The 12,543-nt window shown below is 37.6% G+C and overlaps 1 protein-coding gene across 1 annotated transcript; it reads left to right on the forward strand.

Annotated features, from left to right (window-relative positions):
• The first annotated feature begins 6,940 nt into the window (after positions 1-6,940).
• LOC140229608 (uncharacterized) lies at positions 6,941-11,961 on the forward strand. Its single transcript, XM_072309853.1, has 8 exons — positions 6,941-7,001; positions 8,141-8,224; positions 8,684-8,767; positions 9,296-9,358; positions 9,697-9,752; positions 10,004-10,069; positions 10,636-10,936; positions 11,365-11,961. Exons 2-8 carry the CDS (start codon positions 8,171-8,173, stop codon positions 11,959-11,961), a joined length of 1,221 nt encoding a protein of 406 aa, XP_072165954.1. The 5' UTR covers positions 6,941-7,001; positions 8,141-8,170.
• Positions 11,962-12,543: the final 582 nt, after the last annotated feature.

Here is a 12,543-nt window from a genome sequence, read left to right on the forward strand (position 1 = left end):
AGAAAGCTTTTTATAATTTATTTATTGGTGAAATACACGAATTATCCGAAAAGTTTGCTCTAAAATCGAATGTGGCGTGCCATGATAACTATCATTGATTTTACTACTTTCCGAAGAAGTCGAGATCAGGCTCAGAGTCGACTATTGATTAAATCCAGCAGGAAGAGCGGAACTGTCGAGCAAGCGTCGGTGCTCTTTTATTACGCAAAAAAAGGAGAAAATATGTTTATAAAAATAACTAAAGGATTGAACAGAGTTACTATGAAACGCTTTCCTGTGTTAATGCAAACAAAGAAAGAAAGAAATGGCGTGGTTAACATTTTATTATAGAAAATTAAATAAAGAGTCATGAAGAGTCAAAGTAAGCTGATCCATTCTAATACATTTTCGCCTAAAGTCCGGAAAGCTACGAAGTTCGCACTATATACATAAACTGGAAAAATAATGCTCAGGTTTTAATAGTGTGGTGTGCTTATACGAACAAAGCCAAACGAAGTCTGAGCAATCCATTTCCACTGAAATTAACTACTGTAATAAAAAAAAAAAAATGTTAGCCTACATCTTGCATTTATATTGTCAGTTGTAGGTTATAAGACTCAACAACGCTCAACTGAAACGAGTGTTGGTTATTGATTGGAGAGTTTTACTAACCTTCTACAGCGGGGCCACAGAACACAGAAACAACCAATGCTAGCCACAGAACGAGGTTGTATGCTCTATCCATCGCAGATAGCCAAAAACAGAGACAGCTTACGTAGAGAAGAAAGTGAACGGCATATTATATGTTTTTGTTAGTGATATCAGCCAGCCTGTCAAATCACAATTTTCCAAAAGAGGCGATAGTCAAACACACCCATGCATCCAGTATTGGTCAATCCTCTTTGGAGACAGTCAGGACTCTAGTACAAGGGGAGCCAACAGCTCTGCTACATTAATGTTAAGATCAAAGGTTACGTTAGAAATCAGAACATAAATCTTTGAATGCTCAATAATGATTGGTTGATAACTGATTCATGTTTGATCGTATCTTTATGCAACAAGGCCCCGAGGATTAAACGCCGTGTCGCGCTGCTCATTTTTTACTTACAACATATCTGTTTGATTACTTTTGGCAATTAAAGTAACTTTATCACGAGCATGTGACATACAAAGTACAGTTGACATGGTTGCTTATTAAAGAACGGACTACAGTAAAGTTACTCAAACATCAGATAAAGCACGTAATGAAATGAAATGACATCAAGATCAATTCGAATATGTGTTATCCATGTAAAGCATGTTATGCAGTATTTTCTCAATGAAATTTGTTCGCTAATATGTTATGTTTGCTTAGTGCAGGGGTATTCACTGTTGCGGGATAGTATAAGAAGTTTATTCCCCTGTTCAAAGTTTGCATGCTTGTAAGTAGGGTCCACACCTCATACTCAAAGACGTATTCTCTCTACATACAATTTTGAAATCTCAGCATAAACCTCTGTGATTTTAAGCTATTCAGTAATGTCAGCACTTCGATTAATAAACATCATAATATTGTGAAATTACTTGGAACGTGTTAGTCACATGAATTAAAAAGCATGCAGGTTCAGGTGTTAGGGTTCCACTGGTGTAAAGTTCTATGCAGTTAAACAAAATATCAACCAAATTATTCAATTTGAATTATGATAGATTGATATGTGTGGTGAAAATTGTTATACAATGTCTTTGCTGTTTATAAACTCAATGTAATTTTGGACGCATTAATCATGAGCTACGCAAAAGAAAAAAACAAGTTTATGTAGCATGCCTATATAGGTTCTAGCTAGTGATGTGTGCTATTTTATCAATAGTACAACTGGAGTGAGTTAAAGATCTTGATAATGTATTTTGTATTATAAGTGTAACCATAGTCCGGCTTTGAGACTCAAGGCATTTTCCCTGCAGCAGCGCATAACACACACTTTAATTACTGCTTACATTTTGTTAAGTTAGTAGAAATGCTTTGATGTTTTCAAGGATCATTTTGTTTTATTTTCAGACGTAGATGTTCATATTGATGTTGCTGTTGTGAGCTATATCTTTTACCTGTACGTCTGAATCATAGAGAAAACGTTCCTTTATGTTCAAATACTTTACTGTCACTCATGTTTTGAAGATCTGCTATATACCTTTTGACCTCTTTATTTCCACGGGCAATCTAACAATTATATTTTGGCGCTTTTTAAAATTGGAGATAAAGTACAAGCTTGGAATGTGTGACGCTACTAGCCCAGATCGGTAGAATGCACTCTGAAACAGACACTCTAGCAACGTCGAAAGACATCGACAGAACGTGAGAAGTAGCACTTATTGGATAAACCTCCAGAGACTGTCATTCAAGAGTGGTACTAGATTCGACCACTCAAGGCCATGCAAGCTTCTTTCCAAGTGCTACGTCATCCTTTCTCAATACGAATGGATGCCAACCATATCATATAGACTATATCTATATAGAGGGGTATGTTATGTAAACATAGAATTGAACCTTGACATATCTACATGTCTATCAATGAAAGGGGGTGGACCTATATGTACAGTGGTGCCCTGCCACTCATTCTACAACATCAAACTGGACAGGTGGCATTGATCTACTTTTACTTTAAATTGTGTCATCTACAACCAGCTCCAAGGAGGCAAAATAAGTGTTGGCTTGTTCATTCGAATAAAAAAAAAAAAAAAAAAACAGGAAAAAAGAAAGATCCAAAATTAATTGGGACTAAACACAAAATTATTTTTAAAAATGCAATAGAAAAGTTTTTTTTTTTTTCAGATTACTTCACCAGTTCGAGTGAATAAACCAGTTTTGGAGCTGATGTAATTGCCTATCCATTACAATAGATATCTAAATCTTCAAGCCAAATTTTGCCAATATAGCTTATTTCTAATCATTCATGTTTAACCCAAGTCAAATCATCGAGGTCACTATATACGACGATGAATTGCATGTCGCTGATGAATAATGATATATAGAAAGTCATTCTTTGCAATCTATAATTCAACGGGCGTCTCTCCCATCATTCTGGCCACAGTCTGAACCTAAAGTTAGCCATCTCATTTTGCGCGTATTTGAGTGATGCATTATTATTTGCATGACTTGTTATGTGTATTCATGCGCGCTTTGGGTTGACACTGCAGAAATGCGTTGTAATAAGATGTACGCAACAATGAATATGACGCGCTATGCGCTCTCTTCACTGTGATGTCAATGAATTTGCGTACGCGTTGCTATGACTCAAAAACGTGTCTGCAGCAACATTGTTCATATTACAGGCTGTATTGAGTGGTTACTATCACTTGCTTTTTCGCTCTTTATAGCTGACGAGTGTAGACTTGTTGCTGTGCGATCAAGTTATTCCATTGACAACTTTTCGTTGAATTCGGCGTTCAATTGTCAATACTATCATCTTCCTTCACGGAAACATTCCACAATGAGGTAATAACGATTTGATATCCTCGCATACGAATAACCTTGCCATGGTGGAAAGTCAGTCAAACTATATCGTTTTGTACGATGTAATTGTCCTACGCAAACAGTGATATTTTGAGGAATATTTTGCAAGTTCATATTTACTTTTATTTATATGATAATTTATATGTGATAAAATGCATTTTCTTCACAGGCACTTATTCCGGATGGTTTCTGTCTTTTATTCATTGTAAATCCAATATAAGACCTTATAAATGTTAAAGCTGCTGAGTCTTAAAGGTAACATGCTAAATCTTACATCGTAGGAAGGGACCCCCCCCCCCCCCACCCTTGGTTTTGTTTCTTTTAATTTCGAAATTCCATATCATTTACCGCAGTCTGATTCCAGAACTCGTGGAACATTTGCTTCCAAAGGGAGGCCTGGTTGACAGCGCCCTCTTTGGGCAGGCTCAAGATCATGTCACCAGTGCATTTTACCTCGAGGATGTGTACACCACTTCCCGCCAAAACATCTTGGACAGGAAAAAGGTACTTGTCTATGAGTTTCAAAATAGAATTGTCATAGAAGATAGAAAAAAAAAGGAAACATGGATCAAGAAAATGTTCTACTCAACCAAATTTATTGTCAACGAGTATCAAAGCCTTCAATACCCGAGTTTTACATTCATGAACTTAGATTATTATTAATTCCTTTGTAATACTAGTAATCCATCGATGTACATTATAGGTGCTACATATCGTGTGCAGAACTAGTTGCTAGTCATCTTCAGCATTTTCACATTTGGTTTTTTTATGATGGGTTGCAGTCACCTCTCGGGAATGTAGATTTTCCTTGTGTTTTTTTATAGTATTTCAATGACATTTTTATAATTACATTCCTACCCAGGAGTACCTCCGACAGGTCATCAGCTTTACATCTCTGGACGGAACACTCGCCCGAGGTGATGTCCACTTCCTGACGGACAAAGATATCTTGACCATCAAGGTACACCCAAGTCATAATTTGCCATGCGATTTGAAAGACTGCGATGATCTCAAATATTTCATCGTACTTATGAATCATGCTTGCAGTAAAAACAACTCAATATTGCTTTCTTTTTCCTGTTTCAAGTAGGCCTAAATGCAGAACCATTCATGTGCAGAAATTATTGCATATAACTCAAACCGCATCCTCCATGACTGATGTTAATACCATTCTTTCTTGATTAATGCTTGTAGTGGTTTAATTGCATCACATGCAAGCAATTGAGTTAGTCTAAGCATTATGTATTTATGAATAAAGAAAAGTAAGATGAACTGCTAGATCTGCTCCTACCTTACTTCCTCTTACTTAGATCTTCACTTCAAAGATATCAATACGTCCTTACACGCAAGCTATGAAAATAATATAAGAATAATGTATGTCTTAACTGTCCTCAAGACCGCATTTAAGGAAATCACCTCCATACAACTCAACGCAAGATTTAAGAAAATTGATCTGAATGACATCATAATAAAAATTATCGTCTTGGTGTGGATACTTTAGGCCAATGAGCTTGAAAAATTCGAGCAAGGTGTCCGTCAGAAGATCTTCGACGAGAGGAGATTCGTCGAAGAAATGCTCGGGTCGGAAGCCCGCCGTGAGAAAAGGCGGGGACGCAGACTGGACAAGAGACAGCGGAGATCACTGACCAGTCTGAAACACAGACTAATCGAGGAGAGAGAGAAGAACAAACTTCTCCATGATAAGTGGCAGCAGGAGAAGCAACGAGGGGAAGAACTCGAGAGAAGACAGGTTGGTGAATATCGCGAGTTTAATGAATTTGTTCAGAATATAGGTTAAGATTCATAGCCCCGACAAAGAGTTGTTGTTGTTATTGTTGTTGTTGTTGTTGTTATTGTTGGTGGTTTGTTTGTTTGTTTTTTCGTCGTAATATCGCACAGGCCTTTGAAGAAAGAAGACCTTGTTACAAAAGTTGTAGAAACTCATCTAAATATCATAATGGAACATTGTTCAATATTCTTGTCATTATCTTACTCGCGTCATGTATACTCTTTTATCAAACGTATTTTTTTTTTTCAACGTGTCGAAGAACGAAAGATGATAAACAGTATTTGTTTTTCATCCTTAGGAAGTTTAAAACTCTACTTTTGTATGGTAATATGGCATAATTTGTGAAATTCACAAAACACTACAAATTTCCTGAGGCATATACAGGCTATCAATCAAGCAAACACATAGAAGATGCATACAAAAACAAAAGACAGTCTGGACTTATATGCACAACGTTGAGCATATCGATTAGGAGGAGATAATTGTAGGTTTTGTTGATTCTGATACTTTGTCTCTTTCTCAGTCGTTTCTTTGTAATAATTATTACGTACTTGACATAGGCTGCACATGCCAAGAGCTTAGAGGAGGAGCTGACTCGAGCCAAAGAGCAACTACTCCTACAAGAGGCCGAGATCAAGAATATCAAGGTAAGCGATTACTAAGAATCACACACGAGAATTTTGTAATCATCAAACATATAATGATAATAACAATAATGATGATAATAATAATAATAATAACAATAACAATTATTATTATTATAATTATAATAAAAACAATAATTATGATGATGATGATAATAATAATAATGATAAAAATGATAATTATGATAATAATAGCTTCTTGTACAGGGCACAGTCCAACATTTCGGTGCTCATGGTGCTTCAAAAAAGAAAAGAAAAGGTAGATATCTATACCGGCATTATAACGCGTAGTTTGTTTTTTTTTTTTTTGTCTGTTTGTTTTTTAGTATGAGAATTCCTTGTTTTTTTCAATAGGAATTCATGCGTAGCGACTACACTTCAGTGCATAATTTTCGCTAAGGCCTCTTGTTCTTGACCACCCTACTATATCGACGGGAATATATATTATTTCATAGGCCAAGACCGACAGTTTCAAAGGTGAACTGACCAAGACCAAGATTCATCTACGCAAGAGGGAGGCAGAAATTAGGACCATCAAGGTAAGGTTTGAAAGTCTTTCTTATTAACAACACTTCGAATATCATTTATTGGCAGTTGTACTGTCTTAGATGTTAGAAGGAGCTGAAATTTTAAGACATTGTATGAAATGACATGAAACAATTACTCAGTTATGATTGATTACATGAAATTATACATTGCACAATTCACCCCCATCAGTGTTTATGCTGACGCATACCAGCTGTTCTTTAGTTCTACATATAATTTCATCTATCTCCATATATGATAAAGAAAAAATATTATATCTTTTACTAGAACCGATGTTTTCAGAATTAATATTATTTATAGTCTCGTATGTATCCCAATCTGCACTCTGAATGAGTTGCGTTCACAAGATCGACTTCTTTGTATACTCAAAATAATTATGTTGCACGTGTAATATTTATTTTACTTTCCTTTTAATTCATTCCACGATGCATGATTTGGTGTTATATTCCCGTGTTTTTCACACTGACTTAAGGCCAAGGCCGACAGGTTCGAAACGGAAGTGGCAAGGGTCAAGAAACAATTGACCACAAGGGACGCAGAAATTCAGAATCTAAAGGTGAGACTAGCATTGCGGCGCATTTTGTCAGATGATGAAATTGTGTGGATACTGAATTGTTATTTTTCCTAAGGAAACAAAATGTTAATACTGGTTGAAGAGTATCATAATGTAAGAATACTATTATCATGCTGCTATTTCTGAACTTGGACTCACGTTGTTGTATATGATTATGTATTGTACGACCCATCCTTGTTGACTTAACCCCGGGACTTAACACTGACAAAGGTATTGTTCTTGTGTTCAATGGGTTTCAAATTGTGAAACACAAAGATAAGCTCACTTGAGAACTTACCACCGGAGGCTTTTTTTTTTCCTTTAAACTTGAGAATAACCATTGAGTACGCCTTCTACTCATTTGTTCATTTCATTTATTTTATTTTCAACAAAGTATGAATACAGCATAACATTTCCTAAAACAAAATCATACAAAATAAAAGAAACCCGTGTATAATGATAAGGGAAAATATAGTGTAATGAAATACAAGCATATGAGGTGAAATGAACAGCGTGACAGACTTTTCTTTTCGAAATTGAGGGGACTTCTAAAATTCTTCACGGGTGCACGTCACGAGACCGACACCCACCAGTCATACATCCCACTTAGTCATACAGCTCGCAAGTCATACAGCCTATGAATTATACAGCTCACGAGTCATACAGCCCAATTAGTTTGACACTAAGGCTAACAAGGCCCACGACACCGACACATCAGCCCCGTGTTGTATCTGGCGAACTCATTGGTTGTTTTTACCTAGTGTCGAACTCATGGGTTTTATTTGCTGGTGTCGAACTCATGGGCTGTATGACTCGTGAGCTGTATAACTCATGGACCTTTTTTTTTTTTCATTGTCGAATTCGTGGGATGTCTGACTCGTGAGCTGCATAACTCATGGACTTTTTTTTTTTCAATGTCGAACTCGTGGGATGTATGACTCGTGAGCTGTATAACTCATGGACCTTTTTTTCAATGTCGAACTCGTGAGATGTATGACTCGTTGGTGTCGGTCTGGTGGGATGACACCAGCGTCACTTGTAATTTGCAGTCCCGTTATGAATATATTTGTTATATGTCTGAGAAAAATGTCCTAAACCTCTTATCAATCTCAATAGACCAATCTTACTAATATTATATCCAGGCACAGACTGAGAGCTCCACAGCAGAAGTGATGAATGTCAAGGAACAGCTGACCGCAGGGGATGCAAAGATCAAGAATCTAATGGTAAGGGATGCATACCCGCCAGTTCCTAATTCTATTCCGTTTATTAACTTAAAAATCATTTGTTTGCTTCATTTACCATTTGAGAAGATGATTGGATATCACAGTATTTTCGTCTGTACTATAGCTGGTCTCCCATGTAATGGGTTCCAGTTGGATGTGAGGAGATTATAGTCGAGATTGTTTCTCTGTAGAATTGTCATGTCGGGTTATCAAAGACACATATATACCAGGACGGAGGTGTCTTAATCATAACCCTCAATGAGAAAAAAGAACCCCCCCCCCCAAAAAAAAAAAGCAAATGTAAATTGTAATATTTCAGTGTAATGTGTGAAAATATGACATTCATTCGAGGGAGTTACAGTGTATTTTGCTGTTAGGTAGATTATCGCAGCGGAATCAGAAGGTGCGGAATGTTTTTAAGCATTTGGGATCTTGCGTTTTTCATATAACTTTCTGTAGATGCTGACTACCAGATCTAGAGCGGACCTGAGAATGACACGCGAGCTAGTGAAGCTACGTGACGAAGATATAAGGAAGTTCTCGGTAAGAGTGTACTGGTAGCTACGTTTTTGGTGAAAATGGTATTTTGGGTTTCATGGTCAGATAATCAGTTGATTATGTCCTGTCCACATCCCAGCTGTCTTACCCCAGAAAATGAAGCCACCACGGCATGTCAAAGGAAAGGCTATCCCATTTGATATGTAGTGCTTTGGCTGTCATGTGTGGTTTTTTTTTTTTTTTTTTTGAGTTTTTGTTTTCACACCTGAACATTTGACATTCTGTAAACACGAGGTCTTGTCGCCCCAGCGATGAATATATGGTTGACGATAAAACTTCTTGATGTGTTTATGCAGATAGTGTTTTTTTTTTATTCCAAACGTAATATTTTCACATTTTGAATAAAGTTCGCTCTTTCTCACTGCCACCTTCCATAATATTGCAACATCTTCTACCCTTGTATTTGCTCTGCGATTTACTTGTAGAGAAGAGGCTAAACTTGAAAAAGTATGGCAAATGATAATGTTAGTCCACTCATTTCATCACGCCCAATCTCTGACTACCACCTTGCAGACCGAACTGAGGCTAGCAAAAGACGAAATTGGTCAACGCGATGCTGAGATCATGAAGCTCAAGGTAGGCTTTTTTTTTTTTCATTCACGATAATGAAATACATGAGATAATTAAAACAAAATACTAATATAGTTTGAGTTTCCGAATCATTGTACCATTTTTTTTTCAGTAATCTAATACCAAATTATGTGTATGAAATTATGCATATAATGTACATAAATATATATCATATATATATATATATATATATATATATCATTGTACCTTTTTTCAGTAATCTAATACCAAATTATGTGTATGAAATTATGCATATAATGTACATATATATATATTTCATCGTTGATTTGCTGATCAAACTCGTAAAATGCATTCCTCAATTTTACCTTCACTTAAATCAACAGGCTGAACTGACTGGATGCCAGAGTGTCTTAGATAAAGTCAAGGATAACAATATCCGGTGAGCATCAGAATTTTCTTGCTTGTGACCGTATTCCTCTCTTTTCTTCTCTTTCCGTTTTTATCTAGACTTTATATGTTCTCTTTCAGACGTTCTTTGTCTTGTTTGTAAATTATATACTAATCGCTATATATTGTTATTTGTGCCTGTGTCTGCGTATACACAATTCGTCATTTTACCGTCCTATAACACTGCGTGGTTGCAATACATAATGTTTGATTTTCCTGTCCATTCCTCATATTTGTGTGTAGCTCACTTGTGACGTCACTGCGAGAGGCTACTGAAATGAGGAGAAAGATCGAGACAGAATACAGGAGGTAAATTAGAAGCGGCAATCTCAGCTATTCTCTCGCGACTACATCGTAATCCGAGCTAGATATACTTTAATTCCTTTATGTTATTTTTTTTTTGTCAACTATTGTGATTTCATCATCGAACAAGTATTACAGAATGACGAAAACACTCTCACGTGCAAGTAACGAGAGATATTTTTTTTCATTATTATAATGAAGCGTCGTTTTTTTGTTTTGTTTTGTTTTTTTCTTCTATTTTAGGGTGTTCTTTCATTTCCATGATAGTATAGCGAAAAGTATAGTGTTTTCCTAAGGCCTCCTGTATACAAGAGTAAATTAAATGTTAGTTCAAGAGCTGTCCGAGAATTTCTAAACCATTCACAACAAAGTATGATAATCATGTATGCGGTAATTTCCTGTCTTGCCTACGACACAAAATAAGTTGTTTTGTGGTGAAGTGCACCAGATCGCGGTAACCATTTACATACTATTCCCCTTTTTATTAATATATGAGTCTGTTGCCCCGATTTTTTTTTTTTCATTGCGGAGGAGCCATCTAGTTATAGAAATGAAATCAATTTCCATTTCAGAGTACTGACAGAAACTGCTGGTCGAGATTTCAAGGATCTGAGAGCTTTCCACCTCGCCTTACTACGGAAGACGACTTCATGCTCTCCAGTCGACATCAAGAGTAACTATGATCCCGTAGTCGACAACCACAACAAGGCTGTCACTCTTGGCAGCGGAGTCTTCGGAACGGTGTACGCCTTCAAGGAAAAGGGCGTGGCTGGTACGACAGTGGCCATCAAAGTCCTGAAGGACGTGGATCCTAATGATGACGACTACGATATTAAGAGACAGGAGGTCATCCTCGAGGCTAGGCTTTTAAAGGTGAGAGAAGAGATCTTTTAAATCAATTCTGAAGTCACACGCCTGACCGGAAGACGGCTGTACGTACTGTTGAACAGAATTTTCACACGATGGTTCGAACAGACAGCTGATAGAATCACCGTTAATTGCATAGCCATATCACAGTTCGAAAAATTGAATTATGATAATATCATAATTTCCGAGTTTCTCTGAAATCTATCAAGATACTATATTCTCTTTAAAACTACACCAGGTTACAAATTTCAAGCAATTAGACTGATTCATATTCCGAACCTATATTTGGCTTGAACTATTAAGGGTAAAGGAAAGAAAAGAAAAGAAAAGAAAACAAAGCAGTTCATTACTGCATACTGCGGGCCGGAAAATACGTTTCCTGATACTAAAAAACCTGTCTATAACACCTTGCATATCCTGCTTTAAATCCTCAGCTCCTCAGTGGAACAGGCGTGTTCCCACGAGTCCTCGGAAGTGGAACACTCCCTGTCGACAGAACGGCCATTGTCATGGAGTTCCTGGGAGACGATGCCGACTACGGTGTAACGACGATAAGGGAGTGGACGTCACCGCAGAGCAGGACTCGAATTTCGCTTTGCCAGGCCAAGTCGGTCATCATTGATGTCCTCAATGGCGTGAAAGCCCTCCACGACAACGACATTCTGCATAACGACATCAAGGGGGATAATGTTATTGTCAAGAAGACCGGCGTCGACACCTACAAGGGCTACGTGATCGACGTTGGCAACGCCACCACGACATACCTCCCGGCCTTCTACAGCTTCGAGCGCTGTCAGAGAGAAGCCTACAGCAGAGACCCCATCAACGTCCACTACGCTCCCGAACTCATTTTTGATGGAGCCCGAACGACTACGGCTACCGATGTCTATCAGCTGGGTCGACTTGTCTACCTAATAGGAGAGGACCTCCACCAAAGACCGCTCTTGGACATCGGAAAGAGGTGTCTATGTCGTGAACCACACCAAAGACTAAAGCTGGAGAAACTCATGGGACTTATCGCCCAGCTGTGATAATCTGGGCGGGGCGAGGGTGGGGGGGGGGGGGACTGCATACAATCTTGATGAAAGCAGTGACTTGGGCTATCATAATTTCGAAAGTGATTGAAAGTTTTTGGATGAATGTAAAAAAATGAATGTTCTTGAAGGGCTTATTGCAGAATGTCCCGTGGCAGAATAGAGTGGGTGGGGGGGGGGGGGGGGTAGACCGGATAGGGTGCAATAATACACTCGTGTAATAATCCGCCTCATCACCATCACGGTACAATCATTAGACCTAGGTTCACGTGATTGCCAGCATTCTTAGAAATAAATTAAAAAGATGCTTAGATGAATGAATTCTCGTTGTGTTTTACGTGTCCTTATTGGAGTTACGTTACATAAACATAAGTTGGTGTACAGAGCGTATAAGGGAACCAAACAAAATATCGGACTGTTTATATGCGATTCTGTTTCGTGTGCTACGAATGGCGAAATACCAATTACAGAGTGACGAAAGATAGATTCATACAATTATACCAATGAGATACATAAACAAAAATGCAGAATAGGGTTTCATGAGCTCCTACGTGGAAACTGTTTAATAATCGTACTTCT

Source organism: Diadema setosum, chromosome 6 (genome assembly GCF_964275005.1).
Source record: "Diadema setosum chromosome 6, eeDiaSeto1, whole genome shotgun sequence".
Taxonomy (NCBI): Eukaryota; Metazoa; Echinodermata; class Echinoidea; order Diadematoida; family Diadematidae; genus Diadema; species Diadema setosum.

Coding starts and splice junctions, on each gene's coding strand:
- LOC140229608 (XM_072309853.1), top strand. CDS start 8,171: ATGAATGTCAAGGAACAGCTGACCGCAGGGGATGCAAAGATCAAGAAT. Junction 8,768..9,295: donor AAGATATAAGGAAGTTCTCG/GTAAGAGTGTAC, acceptor ACCACCTTGCAG/ACCGAACTGAGGCTAGCAAA. Junction 10,937..11,364: donor TCGAGGCTAGGCTTTTAAAG/GTGAGAGAAGAG, acceptor TTAAATCCTCAG/CTCCTCAGTGGAACAGGCGT.